This window comes from Sylvia atricapilla, chromosome 15 (assembly GCF_009819655.1).
Source record: "Sylvia atricapilla isolate bSylAtr1 chromosome 15, bSylAtr1.pri, whole genome shotgun sequence".
In the NCBI taxonomy this organism is placed as follows: Eukaryota; Metazoa; Chordata; class Aves; order Passeriformes; family Sylviidae; genus Sylvia; species Sylvia atricapilla.
In genome coordinates this window covers 9,954,907-9,977,075 of record NC_089154.1, presented here as the reverse complement: position 1 = coordinate 9,977,075, position 22,169 = coordinate 9,954,907, and the positions used below count along the sequence as shown (strand labels likewise).

At 41.8% G+C, this 22,169-nt stretch overlaps 1 protein-coding gene across 5 annotated transcripts in view; it reads right to left on the bottom strand.

The window, feature by feature from the left end:
• Positions 1 to 22,169, bottom strand: part of CREBBP (CREB binding protein) — a 95,904-nt gene that overhangs the window by 20,808 nt on the left and 52,927 nt on the right. For 2 of the 5 annotated variants that reach the window (XM_066330122.1, XM_066330126.1), the window contains 14 exons: positions 18,345 to 18,587; positions 17,618 to 17,717; positions 17,000 to 17,146; positions 16,434 to 16,551; positions 13,646 to 13,838; positions 13,483 to 13,536; positions 12,166 to 12,290; positions 11,395 to 11,583; positions 9,557 to 9,976; positions 8,756 to 8,935; positions 8,354 to 8,528; positions 4,421 to 4,539; positions 4,046 to 4,285; positions 3,480 to 3,568 (listed from right to left, as the gene is read on the bottom strand). In XM_066330122.1, the coding sequence (XP_066186219.1) occupies positions 3,480 to 3,568; positions 4,046 to 4,285; positions 4,421 to 4,539; positions 8,354 to 8,528; positions 8,756 to 8,935; positions 9,557 to 9,976; positions 11,395 to 11,583; positions 12,166 to 12,290; positions 13,483 to 13,536; positions 13,646 to 13,838; positions 16,434 to 16,551; positions 17,000 to 17,146; positions 17,618 to 17,717; positions 18,345 to 18,587 (2,392 nt within the window). The remainder of the gene's footprint in view (positions 1 to 3,479; positions 3,569 to 4,045; positions 4,286 to 4,420; positions 4,540 to 8,353; positions 8,529 to 8,755; positions 8,936 to 9,556; positions 9,977 to 11,394; positions 11,584 to 12,165; positions 12,291 to 13,482; positions 13,537 to 13,645; positions 13,839 to 16,433; positions 16,552 to 16,999; positions 17,147 to 17,617; positions 17,718 to 18,344; positions 18,588 to 22,169) is intronic. The other 3 variants (XM_066330123.1, XM_066330124.1, XM_066330127.1) reach the window with 3 other exon arrangements.

Genomic DNA, 22,169 nt, shown 5'->3' with positions numbered 1-22,169 from the left:
GCACAGAACAAGGCAGGTTTAGTACTCAGACACCGGAGCCGTGGGGATGGGGAGTGTCACAGGCACCAGGGAGACTCAGTGTCACAATGAACCAACAACTCAGGGATGGAGACTGATCAAAGTGGCAGCTCTGGCCCCTCACACACACCCCAGACACCTCAGCTGCTGCCATCCCAGAGAGATCTCCTGGGCTGGGCTGTCCTGGAGACAACAGCAGGCACTGGTGCTGATGGAATGGGATGGATCAGAATTCCTGCTGGGACACACCGGGGCCATCCTGGGCAGGGAAGATGCTCCCTGAGTCCTTGCCAAGTCCCCTCAGCACAGCTGAGGAGCCTGGAAGCTCCTGTAGGTGCTTCAGGAGCTGCTCTGGCAGGGAGGAGCCACGGGGCTGCTTCCAGGTAATCCAACCTCCCTGTCCCTGCCAGCATGGGCAGCCTAACCCCAATTAAACTGCACCCAGCTCCTCCTAGGGCAGCTCCACTGGCATTAAACACATCGCCCTCCCAAGGAAAACCAGGCGTTGGGAGCTGAGAATGTACAGAAAACAAATGTATCACTGGGGATGATAAATACATTGTGGTTATTAGAGAGGAGCATTTCAGGCACTGCACATCTCATTTCTACTGACTGCCCTTGCCTCTCACACCTCATCCCTACACTGATAACATAGTAGCCAATAACTTTTTTAAAAACCCAAACACAAGAGTTTCAGAATTTTATATCCTTTTACACATCCTCCATTTATTTTTTTTCTATAATGTGCTTCTTTAAATTTTTTCTAAATTAAAACCCCCTATCATTATTTTTTTTACTAACACAGTTGCTTGTCATTTTAAGAGTCAGACTGGGAACGGACTGAAAGTCAGGAGGACCCAAAAACAGGAGAGTGAAGCCAGAAAAATTCATGGCCAAGGCTCCTATTAATAATTTGCTACATTTAAACAGTCCCAGAAAAGGTTAATTCTGATCCATTTTCAGAATAATTTATGGGCTTTCAAAGCACTCTAAACTTTAATCCATGATATTAAAATGAGGAAATAAAAACTGAAGTACAGTGAAAATGAATCACCTAAAGATCATGAACATTTGTCCATAAAACAACCAAGGTGAAGCAATAGCTGTAACTTCTTATGGATATGGACCCTCAGAAACAGAGACCTGCCTTTTGCATGTCAGCACAAATATTCAGCAAAACCCATAAAAACCACACAATATTCTAGTTACAGCAGCCATAGAAACCTCAAAGAATGTACTTATTGCAACACATCAAACATGAAAAGCTTTTCAAATGCAGACTGTTCAGGTGACTCCTGTTTATTAAAGAGCAACATTATGGTTCAAGACCAAAGTCCAGAAAATGCTCAATCTTGGCATTAACAGGTGAATTCCCAACTGTAATTAAGTGCAAAGGCAATTCTAAATTCATAACTGGATGGCAGGACTGAAATGAAACACCACTTGGTTTCCTCAGCTGGATATTCACAGATGCTGCATATTTTCTCAACACTTTAACCTAAATTTCTCCCTTTTTATGGAATCTAAATGGTTCTATACCAAATAATTAATGTAATGATTGAACTGTAGTGCCTGAGTTCATTTATTCAATGGTGCCTCAACATTCTTAGTTGTAATTTAGTTGTCATGTGATACACTGGACTTTAAGTGCACCCAATTTCTCCTGTTCCGTACACAGAAAATTGAAGAACATTTGACCAATTAAAGATCTGCTGGAAGCACGGAATTTGTTTTTCACTTACTTATTACTTGTTCAAGAACATCTAAGTTTTGAAGATGGCTGTCACAGGAAATTTGAGTTGCTTTAGGGGTGATGAAAAGAGATTTTCTATCCAAAATGGGCTACTACTTAACAATATGGTGATTAATCTTTAGAAATACTTTTTTAAAAGCCCCAGTCCAAAGCCCTATTCATTCATCCCTGCATTTAGTGGGCCTGAAACAGGAAACCTCACACTCCCCCTGAATTCCGCCCTAAATCACAAACTCCTACCCCCTTCTCAAGGCAACTGGATGAGCAGAAAAGTATGACTTAAACGAACTTTCATGTTTATAACGGGCAGAAAATGGAATATTACAGCCCCCAGTCTGCTCCACCCAGCCTGAACTTCTTGCTAGTGACCAACATTGCCTTCTGTGGAATAATCCAAATGATTGAACACAAACTTAAACTGGGAAGGCAGTTTTAAAAGAAGAACGAGCCCTTCTTCAATTCCATTTGGAGTTACTAGTATTCTTTCCAAATACAGAATGCATAACATGAAAAATATTTTAAATTTTACTGACATTTAAGGGTATGGGTTATTTTTCCCCAATGCCATTACTGAGCTGTCTCTTTAAATACATTTAATTGCTTTAATTCTCATCAGCCTGACTTTTCAGAGTCCACAGTGGCCGTATAAAACCTTTTATGAGAGCTCATGAATTTATTCCTGCCTGTCAATACTTTCTCCCTCTCAAAGGCCACCCAAGGCCCCCACACAAGATGGGATGACACATTTTCTTCTCCCACATTGTGCTGCTCCAGCGTGGGGCTCAACAGGCTGAGAGCTTCTCAAGAGCACGTTTGGAGAGAAGGGATGGCCCAAAAAGATGAAATACAAGTGCTGGAAGTCTGAATTGGTTCTGTGACTTCACAGCTGGCAAGGCTTAGAGGCTGCCAAGCCTCTGGAAAGCAATTCATAACTTCCTTTTCCCTACTTAAAACAAAGCTTTTGTCTCAGCCCAATTTGCACTGTGCATTCCATTTGGGGGGGGAAGACACACATCATCTAAGAAATCAAACTTAAAGCCACGTTTTACATTTGCTTTGTCATTTTAACATTGGTGATTTAAGCATTGAATGGAAAATTAATTTAACAATTGTTTATTAATAATAATTGAAACACCAAGTCCTAATATTAATTAAAAAATAAGAGAAATTTTAATTTTCACAGCTTCTCATGGACTCTCTGAGTAGTTTTTAATGCTATTTCCAAGCTAATTTAAATATAATTAAGCACTGACTAGGAAGGGGAAACATAAGTCCTGCAATCAATCACTGGTACCCTTTACTTGGCAAATTCTAGCACTAACTTCTAAACAAACCTGCATATTCTCACAATTCTCTCAGAACAAGGAAACAGGATTTCCCAGTGCCTTTTTGCAGTTCTGCCCTTCTCCCTCCAGCAAGCCTTGCTCCTCATTTTATGGCAAACATGGACAACTTGACCTGCACTGAAGAATTGCACGGGGCAGCCTGGCTGAGAGCAAGCACTAAGGAACAGTGTGCCTCACACTGCAGCACAGAAAAACAAACAGTCACCTGCAAAAGGACAGTGTGGGAAGATAAAAAAAGAACTTTTCCCTGACTTAGCTGACAAAGGAAAGTACAAGTTAAAAATCATCCTCTGTATGTGCAGAGAACTCAAAAGAGATCTCCCTTCCTGAATAAGGGAGAAAACCTGGATTCAAGGACTTACCTGTTCTGGTAGCTGTAGTAGGCAGCATCCCGGGGAATAGTACACAGCTGCTTGCCATAGCAGCACAAGGTCTGGGGAGAGAATTCATACTGCAAAACAAGGGAGAAAAGCAGCTTTACAATGGGGGAGTTTGTTCATCAGGGATCTAGAAAGCAAACCTGATGCTTGTGGGCATCAGAGAACACTGCCATGGCCATCACACTTCTCCAGCTATTGTGAATGTACCAACACAGCCCTCTCAATCTGGTGACAATCATTAACTCTAAAAGCATCTGACCCTTTCACCTCTGCTTTATCGACATGGAAAACCAGGGAAATATTTTAAAATCACTTATAACTAAAGAAGGTGTCCTCTGAGGGAGAAAAAAATCCAACAACAACAACAACAACAGAAGAGCAGAGCTGCTATCGACCTTTTTAGCTCCGAACGTATTTACAATAAAGCCAAACTTTTAGCAGCCCTTCCATTTGGTACTTCCATTTTAAACCAAAACAGCTGAAGCTTTGTCTGCTGACTCCAGCTGGGATGTTGAGGGAAGAAACCCCTGGGACACTGAGACACTCACCTTGCGCCCACAGCAGTAGCCCAGGGACTGCATGACTGGATCAATCTCTTGCTCAAACACCTCCGCCAGTTTAGTGCAAAACTTGTAAACCCGGGAAGTCTTGCGGTTGTAGAGCCAGGCATTGTTGAACATCAGCCACACGTCATCCACATACTGCCAGGGCTCCTGGTACTGCCCCGTGTCCAGCTTGCGCTTGATGGTTGACAGATCCATGGGATTCTTCACAATGTCAAAATAATCCTGCCAAGACACGCAAAAACCCCTGCGTTTCTAACAGGTTTTCGGTATGTCGAATAGAAAAGGCAAAGTGTTTATGTGAGCGAAGATAAAACGGGAGGATATTTTAGAGTGGGTTTTTTTTTAATGCCAACTCACCGGAATCCCTAAAAGCTGGGGATCCACAGGCTGTCTGAAAGGAAGGGACTCAGGGTCCTGCCGGTACAAAGCTTCCAGGGTGGGCATGAGAGCCTGGCGCAGCTCCTCGGGCTTGAAAACTGGTAATGGAAGTCAGAAAGGTTAGAAAATTGCTCTCCACGTTTCCTAATCTCTTGGCTCCCCTAAAAAAGCCCCAAAGAAATACGTTAACTAAAGCTCTGCAAATGTTTTCCCGATCAGAGGCAAAACCTCACTCACAAGAGGCAAACACAGCCTTGTATTTACTCAGATCACAGCAGGTGATATTCCCAAAACAGGGAGGTGGAAACAATTCTAGCCCATAATGTTACATATTCTAGAGCATTAAAAAAAACCCTCAAAACTTATAGAGAATCAAATGAAATCAATTGTTTCAACATGAATGAACCTTTTCTCCTCAAAGGATAGACTGAGCATAATTTTCCCTCCCTCCCTCCCTTCTAACCTTGCTCACTATTTCCAAGCCACGATTCTTCCAGCAAAACCCACTGCAGTGGGCAGGGATGAAGAGCCAGCTCTACAGAGAGTGACCAGATGTCCTGAGAGCTGGCACAGGAATTTTCCTGGCCACAGTGTACAAACAGTCCTGGTCTGATGGATCGTTAATTGATTTTGAAAGTGTTAATACTTCCAGATTTCTATGCCACCACTTGGCAACAGTGGCATGGCAACAGCCATGATTCTTTCAGGAGTGGCTGACAAGGACAAAAAAAGGCAATACATTTTCTGAAAAATAATGATAACTTGGAGAGCTCTTTGAGCATCTCAGCAGTGTAATTACATTTATTTCCTTAGGAACAGTGTCTTTAAATAGGGAAGAATGCCTATCATTGAGAAAAAAAAGACAACTAAGGAAAGCAGGATGGCATCTCATATTTATCTACCTGGATGAAATGAGAACGATACAAATAAAATGGAGCAATTAATTCTGCTAAAAGCACTTGAATCAACAGGGCTCTTTGAGGCAGATCATTGCTTTTCTCACTCAAACAGTCTTTTGGTGTGATATAAATTGCTTTTTGGGACATCTAGATCAAAATCTTTGATTTTAAAGAGTACACACAAAAAAAAGCCAGGAAGACAAATTAAGCTAACACTATTCCATTGCCTGTATGATCATTTCAGCTGTTGCCACAATCTCAGTCCCAATGAAATGGCAATTCTCTTCCATATTTATCAATACCATATATGCAGGCACTTTCCCCTACTATAGACTCCCAAAGTTTTACAAACAGCTCTTACATATTGTATTAGGGGATTCTCAAGAACAGAAATAAATATTAAATTCCATTAATGAGGAACAGCATTTTCTACTGCTCTGATTCAGACAGTTCATAGTGTCATAAGCTGAATTATTTCATTTAATGAAATGTAAAGGTCAAAAAGTACCTTTTAATAATCTATTCTATCTGTTTGACACTGCTTTTAGAATTTTCTCCTATAATAACATACCACTAAGCTACATATCTTTCAAAGTAAATCCAATCTTATTCTAAACTCAAACTACCGAGATCCAGTGTGACTTTTGCCAAGTTCCTTAAAGCCTAATTATCTTTACTGATAAAGTTTATAAGCTACTTTCATTTTGAAGTTTGAAAAGAAACCAAAATGAAAATCCAGTTGTTATTTCAATTTATTACTTTACCTAAAACGATAAAGAAAAGTTGCCTTCATCTTCAGCTGCTCTGCCTCTAAGGACTATGACTAATACCAGCACATTTGATCATAGCATCTTCCTGTACATGGATTTTACAAGAAAGTTTTGTTTTTCCCCTCTCTCTTTTTTCCGAAATTAAATGCTCTCAGTTCTCCTCCGGTAGCTTGAAGACCTTTGTAAGGAGCTGGCATCCAGTTATCCCATTTTGTCTTGGATGTGTGGGCAGCAAAAAGAAAATGGGATCTTTGCCTGACTCACCATGACGTACAACCTACCAAAGAAGAGTACAACGCTACCTTTTTAAATTTTGTGCTTTTTTCAAACAGAGGCAAGTCTGCTTATGATTACTAAGGAGAAAATTCATGAAGGAAGATAAGACATTTTCAAAATTACAAGGACAGCACACACAAATACATGTCAAACCCAAGCTCTTGAAAGTTTTCCATTATGTCTTACAAAGAAGTGAAGAAACCAGTAAAACTCATCTTTAAGGTCAAATGAAAGCTGCCACCTGCAAGGAGACAGGGAGCTGCCCAAATGAATATTACAGTGGGTTTTGTGAGACTGCAAAGTAAGGGACCACGACCTCCCTTTTTTTCTCACATAAGATCTGCAAAAAAAGGCAAAGTAAAGCTCTGCTTTCTAAGTTATAGCACACACAGGCAGTTCTCCCCTCAGTGCCTGCTATGTCCCAGCTTACTATGGGATGGCCCTCAGGAATCTGCCTGCATGGAAAGGAGGAAGAATTTCCAGCACTTTTGCAACCCATACAGAACTCCTGATCAGTCTCTTCGGTAGTTTTAAAATATCACCTATCCCTTTAGCACACTTGGCAGTAATTACTTTCCAATACCTCTTGGTTTATTCAGCATTTTAATACCAATGCTCAATTAATTCTGCACAAACTCCTTGGTGAGAAAATGTCACCATTTAAACTCGTGTCTGTGGTTGTACCTGCCCACACTGCACGTGCTTTGCACTACACAGTTACTGGGTGACAAAACTTCCAAGATAAAATTGTGTCACCGAGGGAGGAATTGGAATACGTGGTGACCCAGCCTGAACTGACTCTGCAAGAACCTTCCCTGTGCAAGCACATTCCTACCAGCCAGCAGTGATTCCTTCCCCTGGGAATATCACTGGCTCAGAAATGCTAATAAGCTTTCCACTCCCTAGGTTACATTTGGGTTGGAAAAGGTTCTGCCAGTTGGTTCTGCAGGCTGCTCTCATTTGGGTGCCCCTCTGCTGACAGCTGAAAACATCAATCTGCAGGAAAATGTGTTTTATAGCCATTTATTACAAAAAGATCATGGTTAATAACCAAATGCAACCCAAAGCACATCAAGGAGATGCCGATTCTTTAGACATTTGCAGCATGCTGAAAGCTTCCCTTTGGTTGAAAACCACAGAAAACATCACCTCAATACAGCAGATGCCAAAAGACAGATGTCTCAAAACTGCTAAGGGTTTTGAGTCCAAAAACTTATCTTGCAACCTGCCACAAGGCCTGCACTACAAGCAGAGAAATATACTTCTGTTTTAATAATCTTATTTATTTCTTACCAACACAAGGCACCCAAACCTTTGTATAACCTGCAACACCATGAAGTTTCCTCGAGTACAGATGCAGTCACCTCAATCAGTGCTGACACTGCAGCTTAATTTAAGAGACTGCTGAGCAAATGAACACTACACTGAAAACTTTCATGTCCTGAAAACACAGGACTCTAAAATAAATGTTAAGCCTCTTGCAGCAGTCCAGCCTAGAAGGAACACAGGTTCAGGAGAGTTCAAGTGCCTGATTCTCAGAAAAGTGACTGACAAAACTCAGGATAAAGGTGGTGTGTGCGGCCTCTTAACAGGAAAAGAAAAGCAATGGATATCCTTGGTTACTTGAAAGGACTCTTATCTACACTGAGCTCTCCTCAAAGAGCATCAAGATGTACAGGGAGGGATTTATGTATTTAATTCCTCCAGCAATCACTGCCTTACTGCCTTGGTCCTTCTGGACAGGCACTGCTGAGATCAAGGGCACAGTGACTTGCTTTTCTCACCTGATTCATGTAACATTAAAGGAATTCTACTTCCAAAATTAAGTTACAGACTATTGATCTGCCAGAACTCCACGTGCTGGAAACATAAGAGCAAACCAGACCTCCCAGCAGGAGCTGAGACTGTGGAAAACAAACGTTAGTGAAAGCAAAGCACACAAGGGAACTCAGTTTTCATACACATACTTTTCTTGCGGGGCTGAGATGGTGATGTGGATTGTGAAGTGGCACTCTCCTCCTCCTCTTTAGTCTCTGCTTTAATTTCAGGCTTCTTTTCCTCAATTTCCATTGGCTCCTGCTTCAGTTCTGTTCCATCTGTTTCCTCTTTTATTTGTGAAGATCCTTGTAAATCCTCCTCCACCTTAAGAAAGGATGCAACGAGAGGTACTGTTACATCTACATCCCAAACTCCAGCCATCAAAATATTAGTTTGAGACTGTTGAAGCACTTTCCATCCATGGCTTTCCTCAGGAGTTACTTTGCAGTAACGACCCTCCTCTCGCCCCTTAGCTCACCGAGTCAGACACATCATTAAGTGCTTTTATATCTACCACTGCTTTCAGTTAAGCTGTAGAGAATCTCATTTACCTCAGTCTTAGCTTCCACTTGTGTCTCACTAGTCTCTGGCTCAGTTTCTTCAGTTTTAACTTCTGATTTGCTTTCTAGCATTGGTGCATCTGGTCCTAGTTGCTGGGAATTCGTATCAGCACTAGCAACTGAGGCAGGGGTGGGGACCCTGTTATCAATACTAGCTGCTGCCTGGGATAGCTGTTGTAAAAACAGTACAAAAGAAAGACACTGCATATATAGAAATATTTTCCTTTACTAAAAATGAACAGCACAAAAGAGACATGAGATGATATTCTACAACAGTGCAGAACATGGATACAGGTCACTGTAGCCAAGTTTTGATATTACACATTTAATAACTCTGCTTTACAGAGGAGAAGCCAGGGAAGAATTCTGCCCCAAAGAGGCTTCTTTTACAGAGAAAACACCTGCCCAGTAAAACACTGTACATTCCTTGAAACGTGCATTTGCCCTAGCTGTATCTTAAAAGGAAAAAAAAAAAAAAACAACTATGCAAATCTCAGGATCAGAAAAGATTCTGATTATGGCCAAATAGTGTATTAGGCCTGTTACACCTCCTCTTTCTGCATACTGCTGCCAATTTTACTTTGAGCAGTTCAGCCATTCAACCCCCCACCTTCACACAATGCTGAGCACATCTGAACACACACATTTTACACATCTCTAACCAACCCCCTGGTCTAAAGCAGAAGCTGCTATGGACAGCTATGGGCTCTATACATTCAGGACATGGTGCTACAGACAGGGACACTCGTGGGATGTCACGACACAAGGCAGAAGGGACAGGCTGGTACTTACTGGAGTGCCAGGTGGCTGTGCCTGCACAGATGTTGGCTGCTGCTGGGCTGGCTGTGGGGTTGGCACAGACTGGGGCTGGGCAGGGGTCTGTGGCTGCGGTGTCACCTGGGCCTGGGCTGCAGTCTGCCCCGTGGGGGTGCTCTGGGTCTGCGTGGCCGTGGGAACAGAACCCGGCGTCGGGGTCGGAGTTTGTCCCGAGGACGAGACCGGTGTCGATGGCTGTGTGGGTGCTGCTGGCTGGGGAGGAGTCATTCCCGGGGGGGTTTGGTGCTGCATTGGTGCCATCCCCGCAGCAGTGGACACGGGAGGTGTGCTCTGGTGCAGGGGGGGCTGTGTCACCGGGGGACACGGCAGCTGCCCGCTCTGCGGTCCCAGCATGTTCATGGAGTTGGGAAGAGCAGCACTGGGAACCTGCCCCTGCTAGGGAGAGAGAGAGACAGAGTCTTACAGAGCCTGGAATCACACCAATTCTTTCAATCCCAGCCCTGAAGCCTTCTCTGACAGGATACTGTCAGTGCAAGCAGATCAGCTGCAAATAATGCTGCTGCAAGTGACTGCTCCGATTTCTGTCATCACTGCCATCAGCTCTCAAGGATCTTTCTCCCAGACCAAGTTGTGCCATGCACATCCTGCATTAATTCCATTGGCATACAGAGGGAATCCTCACAATCCCAGTAACACACAAACCCACAGGCAGCCTCTGAATTGTGCCATTAGCTGGGCAAAGGTCAGGCTTTGACACAAAATGGTTTTGAGCAAATAGCCATTTTTAGGCCAGGACTCTGAGGCAGCTCTGCTTTAGAGGGCAGGTCAATGCATTTAATGCTGCTGTTGCACAGAGCAAGACTTAAGAAGAGTATTTTTGTTTTCTTTTTAATTCCAATTAAAATGCTCAAGATGCTTCAGAAAACCTGGTATTTGTTTTTCAGAGCAGCAACAATAAAGTACTCTGGATGTACTTAAACCTTTAAGTGATACATTTTACTGAAGATTGCATCAGATAACTGGTGATAAAAAAGACAACTCCATCCTCAAATGTAACTATTACTCTTAGAAATACAAATCAGTTAATTTCCTGCAGATGAGGTTTCAAATTTAAAACACACTTCTATATTGTCTTTACAGAGGCAGTTTTATGGAACTAAGTGCATAGGGGAAAAAATGTTCACCACAAAGGGCAGTCCAACAACTGAGCCAGGGCCCATGAAACTGTAGATATTCCATCCTGAACATATTCCAAACTTGACTCGGCAGAGCCCTTCATAACCTGATCTAAGTAATCTCTTAGAACTCTGGAGGTTTTAACTAGTCTAAATTACTTGGGCTCTGAGTTAAACAACAAGCCTTTCCCTCTGGAAAAGCAGATGCTTTGGCATCATAAGCACAGCTGCTATTTCACTGACCACTACTGCAACAGAAAAATGTTATAGGAAAAACCCAACAATTTTCTCTCCATAAGCAAAGAAGTTAAAAGAAATTTTAGAAGATCTTGCCCAATCAATTTATTATAATCCTAGATTTAAAGTTAGCTACTCCGGTCCACACAGAGACAAAACATATGTTCATAGGCATCCCATGAACTGATTTCTGATATTTCCCCTAAAACTCTCGTCAGCACACATTTTTAAGGGATTTAAATCAGGAATTGCAGGGCGTTGCGCCCCCATTAACAGATGTCGATAAGTTATGTAAGAGCTTCTGAAGAAGGCAGATGTAACCCAGGATCCCCCAAAGTTGGGGTGACTACATCAAACAGCGGCTATAGAAATACAAATAAACAAATATAAGTAAAGTAAGCAGAAATTAAGAGCAAATAAATCTCAGAGAATCCATCTCACCTGTGCCACCCCGGCCTGGGCTGTTGACTGACCCATGCCCACATTGTTCACATTCATAGCTCCAGTGGATGCTGGGAACTGGTTTTGGGGCAGGAATTGGTTCTGGGTAGGAGCCTGACCCATCATGTTGTTGGAATGAGCTCCCATCATGTTCTGTGGCTGAGGCATTCGGGAAGGAGACATTGCCATCTGAAAATTAACACCCAGATGAACTAATTACCATTTAGCATTATGGAGCAGGACAAAGGAATATACTGAAACCAATCAAAAGATAGGACAAAAAATAAAAGGAAAACTGGATTTACACTAACTGGAAGTGGGCATATGCCTATAACTTTAGCATTTGTTCCACAGCATTGATTATTTTGAACGGGCAATATTCAGAGTGTTAACTCTTGTTTTATTCTCTGGGGCAGAAGAGAGAATCAAGAGAAATTAAAAATATTTTTGTTTTTCTAAAGAATAAAAACATGTTTTCATGTAGGAACAAAGAAGGCTTACATACTGCAAAGACAGTAGGTGTTTTCCACAGATTGCTGGGGATTACTGCACCTGTGGCACGTGCCCCTCTAAAGGTCTGCTCGGTGTTTTTGGAAGACATAAACACCGCAGACAAACGCCTCCATAAAAGCCTATCAGACTCGCTGCACTCCCATGAGATTTTCCCCACAATTTGCAGCGCTGCTGTGGTGGCTCAGCCTTTGCAGAGGGGCTGTGTGAGGCGTGGGGTGGGCTGAGGCTGTGCTGAGCAGGGGGTCGGGGGGTACGAACCGCGGGCACGGCGCCCATGTTGTTCATCTGCACCGGGTGGTTCATCGGAGATGCCGCCCGCGGTCCCAGCGGTGCTTGGGGCATCTGTACATTCCCTATGGACATGGGGTTAAACTGATTCATTCCTGCAAATGCACCCCCAAAACAACTCATTAGGAACAGGTCAGCAGAATTTATGGATCTATAGTCTACTGTAAGATTAACAGTTGTTTTGACTGCAATTCGACTGCCCTGCCCTTTATCTTTTAGTTACTTAACAGACAAATCAGGATGCAAGAAGTGTTTAGAGAAACGCTACTTAGGGTAAAATACAATTTTTGGTGTCTTAAAAAAATAAAATTAAATGCAAAAGATCAATAGTAGATGATCTGCAGAGGATGCTGGATGATCTACAGAGACAGGATGCTATTTTTAAATAATACCTTAGGATGGTTTCTTAAAATCAGGCATTTGCTTTGAAACAGCAATGTCTTATTCAGGGCTCACTGAAATGGCTGAGGTAAATATGACAAAAATACATATGGGATGTATGAAGGCAACTCCAAGCCTCCAATCAGGAGAAAAGCTGGCAAAATGCTTTAACAGGGGTTGTGGTTTTCATACAAAACACTGCATCCCTCCAAAAAACTTGTCTAAAGCTGTAATTATGGAGCTATACTTGCTATCAACTTGTTCTCCTATTTAAATGAATTTTAGAAGTATTTAATTTTCCAAGGACATTTCAACACAAATTTTGACTTAGTTCTAACTCTGTACCAAGACATAAAATAGCTGAGGACACTTTTTTGAAGGAAGTTGTAGCACCTAGAAGTCATGGGTTTGTTTTTTGGAAAAAAAACCACCCATGAGCTCACAGCAGGCTCAGTGAGTAATGACAAGTGCTGTGAACAAGCTCCAAGGCTTTTTTAGATGCACTTTCCATGAGAAACCAAGAAAGGCTATCATTAGTTACACAGATTTTAGGGCTAATGTGCTGTGTTTCCAGCTACAGGTGTATTTTTGGCTAATTAACTGATGAAAACATGCCAACATCCTTCCTCCTTTACAGTGCTTTAAATGAGATTATCCACAGTATTCTTGCTGTGCTGTCCTCTCTTTAGAAGCACTGAATTAATTCCCAATCCCTAGCAAAGTGCTGGATCCATACTGTTAACACTGCACTGACACACAGAGCAACGCCAAAGAATGGTGCTGAAAAAAAGGCAGCCCCAGCAGTTCCTCCCTCCCAACACCTAAAAACCCCAACATAAGATCAGCTTTCCCCCCCAGCAATTACTTTGAAGCCAAAAATTGCAATTAAGAGAGGAAAGCAGATACCTTGAGAAACCTGCATACGACTGATAGGCACGGTTGGCATGGACATAGGCCCATCTGCAATACAACACAAGAAGGGTCAGCAAAACCAGTTTTAAATCCAACCTCAGGATTAATTTGAGTGCAAAGACTCCTGAGAAGCAGAGGCAGCTCCAGCAGCACTTACTGGGTGGCCTGACGGGCTGTGCCTGGCCCATGGCAGCAGCCACCTGGGGAATCCCTGGGGGCTGGGGCCCAGGGGTCTGTAAGGCTGCTTGGTTCCCCAGCATCCCTTGTTTATGGAGACGAGACCTCCGCTTCTCTTCTAGCTCCTTTTGTATCTTATAGATCTTCTCTGCTAATAAATGATAGTATTCATCCTAAAAGGGAAAAACAAGGAGTAATCAGCAGCAGTAAAACTCGTCCCGTCTACCTTAATGCCATAATCTGGTTTGGAGTGACGGGGTTTTTTTTTGGTTTGGTTTTTACTGTATACACCTGCCTAATTGAAAAAGAAATATTTATTTTCAGAATCTTGTAAATTAAGACAGCCTTTTTGCATTAAAGCAGAAAAAAGGGGAAAAAAAAGCTTCCAGAAATCAACTTGCTTTATGGCTACCCTGCATATCTACTCTGAGTAAATTAACAGAGAAAGGAGAAGGCTGAAGGTTTCTGTTGCTTCAGCAAAACCCAGGAAGCTGTGATTTAGTTTCTAAGTGTTAATGATTTTTAAATGTTATTTTCACAATAAACATTTCCACTAATCCACAGACAAAAGAAAAACATATTTCCAGCACACTATTACACTGAATAAACTTTCAGGAGACAGATGTTAAGAACAGATCAATTTTTACATAAAGAAAGGAACTGCTCTTTTCCTAAAGAGTCTATCAACAATCAAGGCAAGAGATAAACAAAACCAGACAAAACCTCAGAGGAATGGAGAAAATTCAGTGAAAAATAGTCCACAGGCAGAGACAAGTAAACACTGCATCTGTACAAGATGAAAAATCCATTTTACTCAACCCACACTGACAACAGATCCAATAAGACAGTCACAGTGCACACCACGTAGACAATTTTGCTTGTCAGGAATTGGTGGACACACATCTGCCAAGTGCATGAGATTATGCACCTGTTAAAAGCAAAAAACCCCCACAAAGCCTCAAGGCTACATTTCTTTTGTGGGGTCACCATGCTCTTAAAGCCCAGGGTTACACAGAGCACAAGGTTGAGTGATGCTTGCTCACAATCGTTTTGTTTTTATTCAGTATTATCAAAACCAGAATTTGTTATTACAGCAGGACTGAATTCATTTCTGAGAACTTAATATGAAATATGTATTCCTCAGCAGCCTTGTTAAGGAAGTCCAGTCATGCAATATAAAGCTTTGTTTTTCAGGTCACTTGTCTCCTCAGAGTTTCTCCAAAATCAGTGCACACACTTTCTGCTGTCCAGTTTAAAAGCTTTACAGCCCCTCCCCTTCTCCTGCTCAAGCCACTTCAGTTGTAAGTTCCTGTTTGTAAATTTAATATTGTGCTGCTTTCCCACTGCAAAGACTCCTGCAAAGGCTGTGTGACAAGGAGCACACAATGCTAGAACAGCATTAAATTCCTTACAGTGATGCCTCTTACTAATATGTTTTTCAGTGTCAAAGTAGAACGGAAGCTCCTCAAGAAGAAGGATGTAATTCCTCATGGCATCATTAACACATTCTGAATTACTCCCTTCTTCCAAGTTTGCTGCTTGGAGCCAAACACATTAGATGAATTCCAACAACAGAAACTTCTGGCCATGAGGCTCTGACAGCTGTTTTGAGGGGTGAGGAGAAGATACTTCCGGGTGTTTGTCTGTCAGAAGCCATTTAATTTTACAATCAGGAGTTTGCTATGCTGATCCTTACTGAGAAGGCATTTAGACACCCAGGTGTGACCATGAAATCCTCCTTCTATCTAAAATTGGTCTCTAAGGCTGCCAGGGTAACCAGGGCTGAGCACACCCAAGTCTTCCTTGTAAACAACCTCTTGGTATCTATAAGGAGAATACAATGTGGTTACTGACCAACATTGACAGGGCAGCACTGTAAGTATGACCACTGTCTATTTACCTCTAGGAAATAAAACCTGCATTTCCATCTCCAGCTCTTCTGGCTGGGCTGAGAGGGGCAGAAGTGTCTGACTGGATCATCTGATTGTCATCTGAAATGCCACTAAATACTCTCCCTTGCTTAAGAAAGATCTCAAGTTTCTGATCAGGTAGGATCTTGCTGGCTGTTACTACTGGCACAAATATTGCTGTCTTTTCCCAATGAAAACTTTTAGGGAGTGGTTCCTTTAGGGTAGAATTACCACCATGTCAAATCCTCAGCCTGTCAATCAACAGGGGTTTTCTCCCTTCAAGTAAGAGGGATTTGAACTGACATTTCTGTGCAGACAGAGCAAAAATCATGAACTACAACAGCACTTCTGGGTTGTTTTTTTCCCCCCATCCACAGAGAGGCCAAACTGACTTTTTATGTCTTAGTGCAACTACTCCTGGTGCTGCACAGTAGAAGAGAATTAATTCCACCAGTGGAAGGTAAGCAGTGGAACAGCACTGGGTCCTAGAGAAAACCTCCACCAGTAAAGAGGCACTAAGAAAAATTTAAAACTACTGCTTACACAGACTTCCAAAAAGGGAGGAAGTCAGTAAGAGAAACATCAAGAACTGCAAGCTGTGCTCCAAGCTTCCTGCATATCAATCACACCTTCAGGAGGATGCAAGTAGGGATGGATGTGCTGGTGTCTAGGGCTGAGGGGTGAATTAGCTTAGAGTGACATGAATGACAAGGCTTGGGACTACACAAACACTGTCACAGACTGAAACCACAAGTTTCCTCACGAAAAGGGCAGTGAAATAATTCTCTGGAGTTTTCTTTACACTGCCAAGATTTGTGATGCTATTGTTCTTTCACATGTTGGACTGAAGCAACATACCCTACTATTAGCAGATTCATACATGTCTCCTTCCACTTTCCTGGCATAAGCCACCAAGTTCTCCATGCGGCGATCCTTCAGTGCTGCTGGATCAGGAGTGGGGAAGATGGCTTGGACACTGCAAGGACAGAGGAATAATAACAGAAAAAGACCATCAGAAAAAAACCCCAAATCAGTACAGCTTTATGATAATCACCATGGATATTCCCTTACACACCAGATCTGTAAAAGCATACCAAAATGGTTAAAAATAGTATTTTACGGTTCCTCACAGGACTAAAACAAATCAAATTATGAAAATAGAGTGAGGCTTAACAATCTGGAGTCTAAATAACTGTTCACCACTGCAGAGCAAATTTACTAGTAACAGCAACTACTTCCATGCCCACTCCTTACTGAGCACAAAGAACAAACTGAAGAGGAGGACTAAAGGTAACAACTCATACTGAGTGGCCCAGCACCTGAGAATCACTACCGACAACTTTCTTTTCAGCTTAGCAGCAGAACTACAGTATTGAAATTCTTTAAAAACATTGAGGAAAGAGGCAGCCTTGGTGAATACTTACAGTTTATGCACTAAATGATTGCGCAGGTCCTGAGTGACATGTTCATGCCATGCTTTCCTTACCCCGGTACTCGAAGGAGGTGCAGCCGTTGGCATTGAGCTGAGGTTTCCAACATTGCCAGAGTTTGTGCCATCATTCATTAGTGGGCTAAAATAAAAAAAATAAGGACTGTTAGAGTACCAGAATTTGGCAGAGTTTTGTCCTAGATTTGATGACTGAAGTAATTTTTGAGTTGCTGTTTTCATCACTTTAAGCTGTTGCATCAAACATTCTCTTAAGTGAAATTTTGGCATCAACAAACTGCAACCCCTGAAGCAGCAAAGCTCAGGAGTTTACAAGGCACATTCACAGTGTGAATGGTAAAGAATCACAACTATGAACAACTAAATACAAAATATTCTTCTTTTGGGACTTCATTTAAAGGCAGTAAATATTGTGGGGCTCTCAGGAGGCACAAAGAGGCAGCTCTGGAACTGAAACAGGAAAGAAAGCAGAGCTGTACATGTGACCGACCATCTCCACGCCAATACAATCAGTTTTTAAAGCATGCTCTTTATTTACGTTCATAAGCATGCAAATAAATGTTTAATTGAGCAAGAATGAAAATATGTGCATTACTTATTTGTCCCAAGGGATGTTGGAAGAGCAGTTTCAGAAATTAGACCCGGTTGCTGGTCTGTTGTTATTCCTCCTGTGGGAAGGTTCATCTGGTTGGCTCCTTTGGGACAAAATTAAACATCATTGGTACACAGTTCACAATTTTGATAATAATATGACAAAACTGCACTTTACTGACCCATCTGGCTAAAGAAAGAAGCAATTTATCAGGTTAAGTATTTTTACAACAATACCTGCTGTGCTGCATATATGTGGCTATTTATGGAACCAAGTTACTTTCAGTCTGAACTATAAAAATGAGTCTATTAAAATTTTAAATTCATAAACTCTTAAGATTAGATCAATAAGCTATAAAGAAGCTAGTACTAGCAATTAGGATGCAAAGAAAAAGAAGTATTTGAGACAGAATTGTCTGTTAGAACACGGAACAATCATTAAACCAAAATCCTTCAGAAATTCTGTCTCATCACCTCAGAGAACGAGCTATGGGCTATATTTTATAAGAAACTAAAACTCCTGCTTTTTGGCAAAAGCACTACATTCAAAACTTTCTAATGTTCAATTATAACCGAATGGCAGCGGATATAAACAGTGCATTTTTAACTTACTAAACAACATCAACAGTCACTGCTCCAACCAAACAAAACACCAGACTACCCTAAAAATTCAACATCAGTTATTTTAACTTTTTTTTTTTTTTTTCCCCCTTGGTCTTTTCTCCACCTACCCAGTGCATTAATGGTCCTCATTTGCTGGTGAGCCTGAGGCTGTGCTGGCTGCTGGCCTTGGACCTGGGGCTGCAGCTGTGTTTGGGGCTGGTTGCCATATGGCAGCCCCAGGGCAGCGTAGGCTCGTTGCATGGAGCTGGGGTCAATTGGATTGGGATTACTTAGTGAAGGAGTGTTCTGCTGGCCCGTGCCAACAGAACCGATGGAATTCTGGATCCCACCAGCTGGAGACCCTAAAAGGGCTACAGGAAAGAGAAAAGAGAAGAGAAAATTAAACCTCGGTGAGGATAAGGAGTAAAACCAGTCATGCCAAGAGTCACCAGAACATGCACATATTCTATGATACAGGTATTTTTCTGCCAGAGGACAGAACAACACTTAAGATGCCAAGTGGGAAAACTCAGCCTCTGATTCTACAGGACAGAACCCACCCTGGCTATTAATCCATGCAGTCTAAAGAGAAGTGCTGTAAATTTCAGACAGATAAGCCCATAATTACTTGTAACAGATATATAGTATAGGCTCCTACATAAGGCTAAATAGGATTTTCATGCTTGGGGACAGTAAACTAAGGGGGAAAAAATTTAATTCCTCTACTTCCCTCTTTCCCATCAATCCCATTTTAGGTCAAAATATTTGGCTCCAGAACAGAGATCCTGAGTTCAGCAGAAACACTGTGTCCTTGGACACAAAGGTAATACTGAAGATCTGTTGGTAGAAATTTTCATTGCGAGCAGTCACCAGATGAGTCCTCCAAAGGCCAAATTACCTCAAGCCCCAAGTTACTCAGAGATATGAAAAACCCTGGTAAATAATTTAGATGACGTTTAGGTATTCATTAACCTACCTATATGGCTACCACAACCAACCAACCTCTCCCACCATACAGATGTATGGAAGCGTCATTTTCATTGTAGACAGGAAATGGAAACAACAGGGAAAAGCAGTATTTACTTAAAGCAGAAGAGAGCAAAATTATGCTTGCTGGTTCTCATTTTAGCTGCCATTCTAAGTAATATCACATTCCCCTGTGAATGACCCATGGAGTACAACCTTAAGCATAGAGACACTGCATTTTGATAATCAGGACTCTGGTAGAAGTAACACTTCCTTCACATTTCCCCCCTCAAGTAATTAAATATGTAATGTGCATTACAAATCTGTGAACTAAAGTTAGCAACACTAATGGCTCTTAATATAGGCAACAAAACCTGTTTTATTGAAATATTAGAAGGGGCACATGGTTAGATAAAAAAAAAGTCATGAAAACTAGCCTTCTGAGACATTAACAGCATTATCCAGGCTTTCTTAAATCCTTACCCACTATGGAAACTGAATCACTGAAAGAAATACACAGGCTTCCAGCTTCCACCCAAGAGAAAACACATACATTGCAGACTCCAGACTTTTCCCTCTCCGGATGAGAAATCAATTTGATCTCATTTGCCAAAGAACTACAAATAAATATACTCAGATATCTCCCTCTCTTGAATAAGCAGCCCTACAAAAACCATCCTTTTTTCCCCCAAAGGACAATCCACAGTATTTTAAATGCTGGGATTACCATGGAAATTAAGGCTTATGTATACTTACACTCTGTGGACTCACAATAACTTTTGAACTCACTGATCACTTCCAAGAGAATTTAAAAACAAAGACAGAAGCTGATTAAGATTCTATCAGCTTAATTAAAAAAAAGAAAAAAAAGACATATTAAAGAGCAACTCTATGAATTCCTCATTGGACTTGCATGCAGTATTCTGGAATCACACAGTTTAGGAGAAAGATGCCTTTACACTACTGTAAGCCAAGGAATAGGAAGGTTAAATAGCATAAAAGTTGTGGCACCCTGGAATTCAAAAGGTTTCAGAGGCTGCTGTAACAGCACAGATTGATTCAGGAGCTAACAAGAATTCCACATTGTTAAGATGATATTTCACCAGAAAAATTAGGACAAACTCCCCCCCAGTCTGCTTTCAGTGCTGGAGTGTGGAGATGGCAGAACGCCCACAGGTGATGCCGACGTTTGGGAACCAGGGAAAGGCTTCTGGCCACTCCCCTGAGGAGAGCCCAGCCTTCCACCATCCCTCATGTTCTCCTGGGGGAAAAACAGTCTGAGACTGCAAGCTTGGCTTGAAGATCACTTGGACAAGTCCAGCACCTCCAGCCCACAGCCCTGGGCTGAGCTTTGGCAGCAGCATCAGTCACTACAAAGCACAAGTTCAGCCCTTGTGTTAGAACAGTTTTAGACTATTTGGCTTCAGCTTTTCTACACTTCACAACTCAATAGGACGCTGATCTGACTATTTCCCAAGATCAGAAATCTGTTTTTGAGGGATTTTTTTTGTCTGTTTTTGAGGGATTTTTTTGTCTGTTTGTTCACTGGTTTGATATGAAAGCATGACGTCTGTCAAATGAGAAGATGGAGGCAGAGAGTATTAGATTTCCACTCTGGAGAGACCCAAGTGCAAATGCTGTTTCTTCTGTGGCAGATACTGCAGGAAATAAAGTCAACTAAAATAAATACAGCCCTGGAACAAACACATTAGGCCACTGCCACGTGAAACAATGTCTACAGCAATTTACTTTTCTTAACTGATGCTTCAGATGTTGAGGAGCCCATGACAGAAGTTACAAGTGCGAAATGAGCTCTGTAATTCACATTCTAAATGCTGTAAAGACAACTGGCTCTGTGGGTCCCAGTGTCATTTGTGTTTATGTACCCGAGGAGGGAAGGTTCAAACAAGCACAAGTTAAGCAGCTCCAGAACTTCCTGAGGAGCCCCAGTGACATCTCAATGCCACAGAAGGCATCAAACCCATCAAATAGCAGCTCACCTGCAGGATTCCTCTCTCAAGTAGTGCTGTTTAATGGCACTGCACTCATGCCTTCTAGAGGGGAACCCCTCCAGCTAATTAGAATTTATTTTAAACACCGATCCCTAATGCTATTTTAAGTATGAATGCCCAGCACTTCTCTAACCTGACCAGTCCAGTGAACACGTTAAATCATTTTTGAGAATTCTAAATTCCTAAACTCTCAGGATTAGATCAGTAAGATAGAAAGAAGGCAATACTAACAATAAAGATGCAAAAAGAAAGTAGCATTTGAGGCAGAACTGTCTGTTGGAACAGCTGGCAATTGTTAAACCAAAATCCTTCAGCAACTCTGTCTCATCACCTCAGACAACAAGCTCATTTAAATTTAGCCACGCTGGTTTAAATGTTTGATTTTGCTTCTGAATTCTTTAATTGATACTTGTTCTGTCCTGCAGCTCCTCACTCTGCTGATCTTGAAGTGGCTGGAGCAAAATTTGTGCTGGTGCCCTTGACTCACCTCAGCACAAGCCTGTCCTGCACTCAGAATCAGTCAGGTCACGGAGGTAAACGCACACAATCATTTAATTAAAGGATGCATCTTGAATCAAATAATGGGGTAAAGATTTTATGAGGAACTTGAAGCAGAAAGTGTCAATTTTAAACTTCACTGACAATGCCATTTTAGTTTTTATTTAAGTTAAGCATTAAATCAGGAGCCTTCAGTATAACACTGGATCAGTGGAACTCGTTAATCTGTGGACTACCATCCATCATGTGGCTCCATGGGATAACTGATGGGTCACCATTTTATGATTTCCAGCAATTTTAGAAACAAAAGATGTGTTTTGTTTGTAGATCTTGCAGTTACTGACAGTTAAGACTTGAACAAGCTGGATTTCATTTTGTTTTCACAGGAAAAAGAACTCCACTGAAGAAGTTGCTGCCTCCTCCTTCTGGACACATTTCCTTGTGCATGGATACACTCACTCCTTCCTTCTCTGCAAA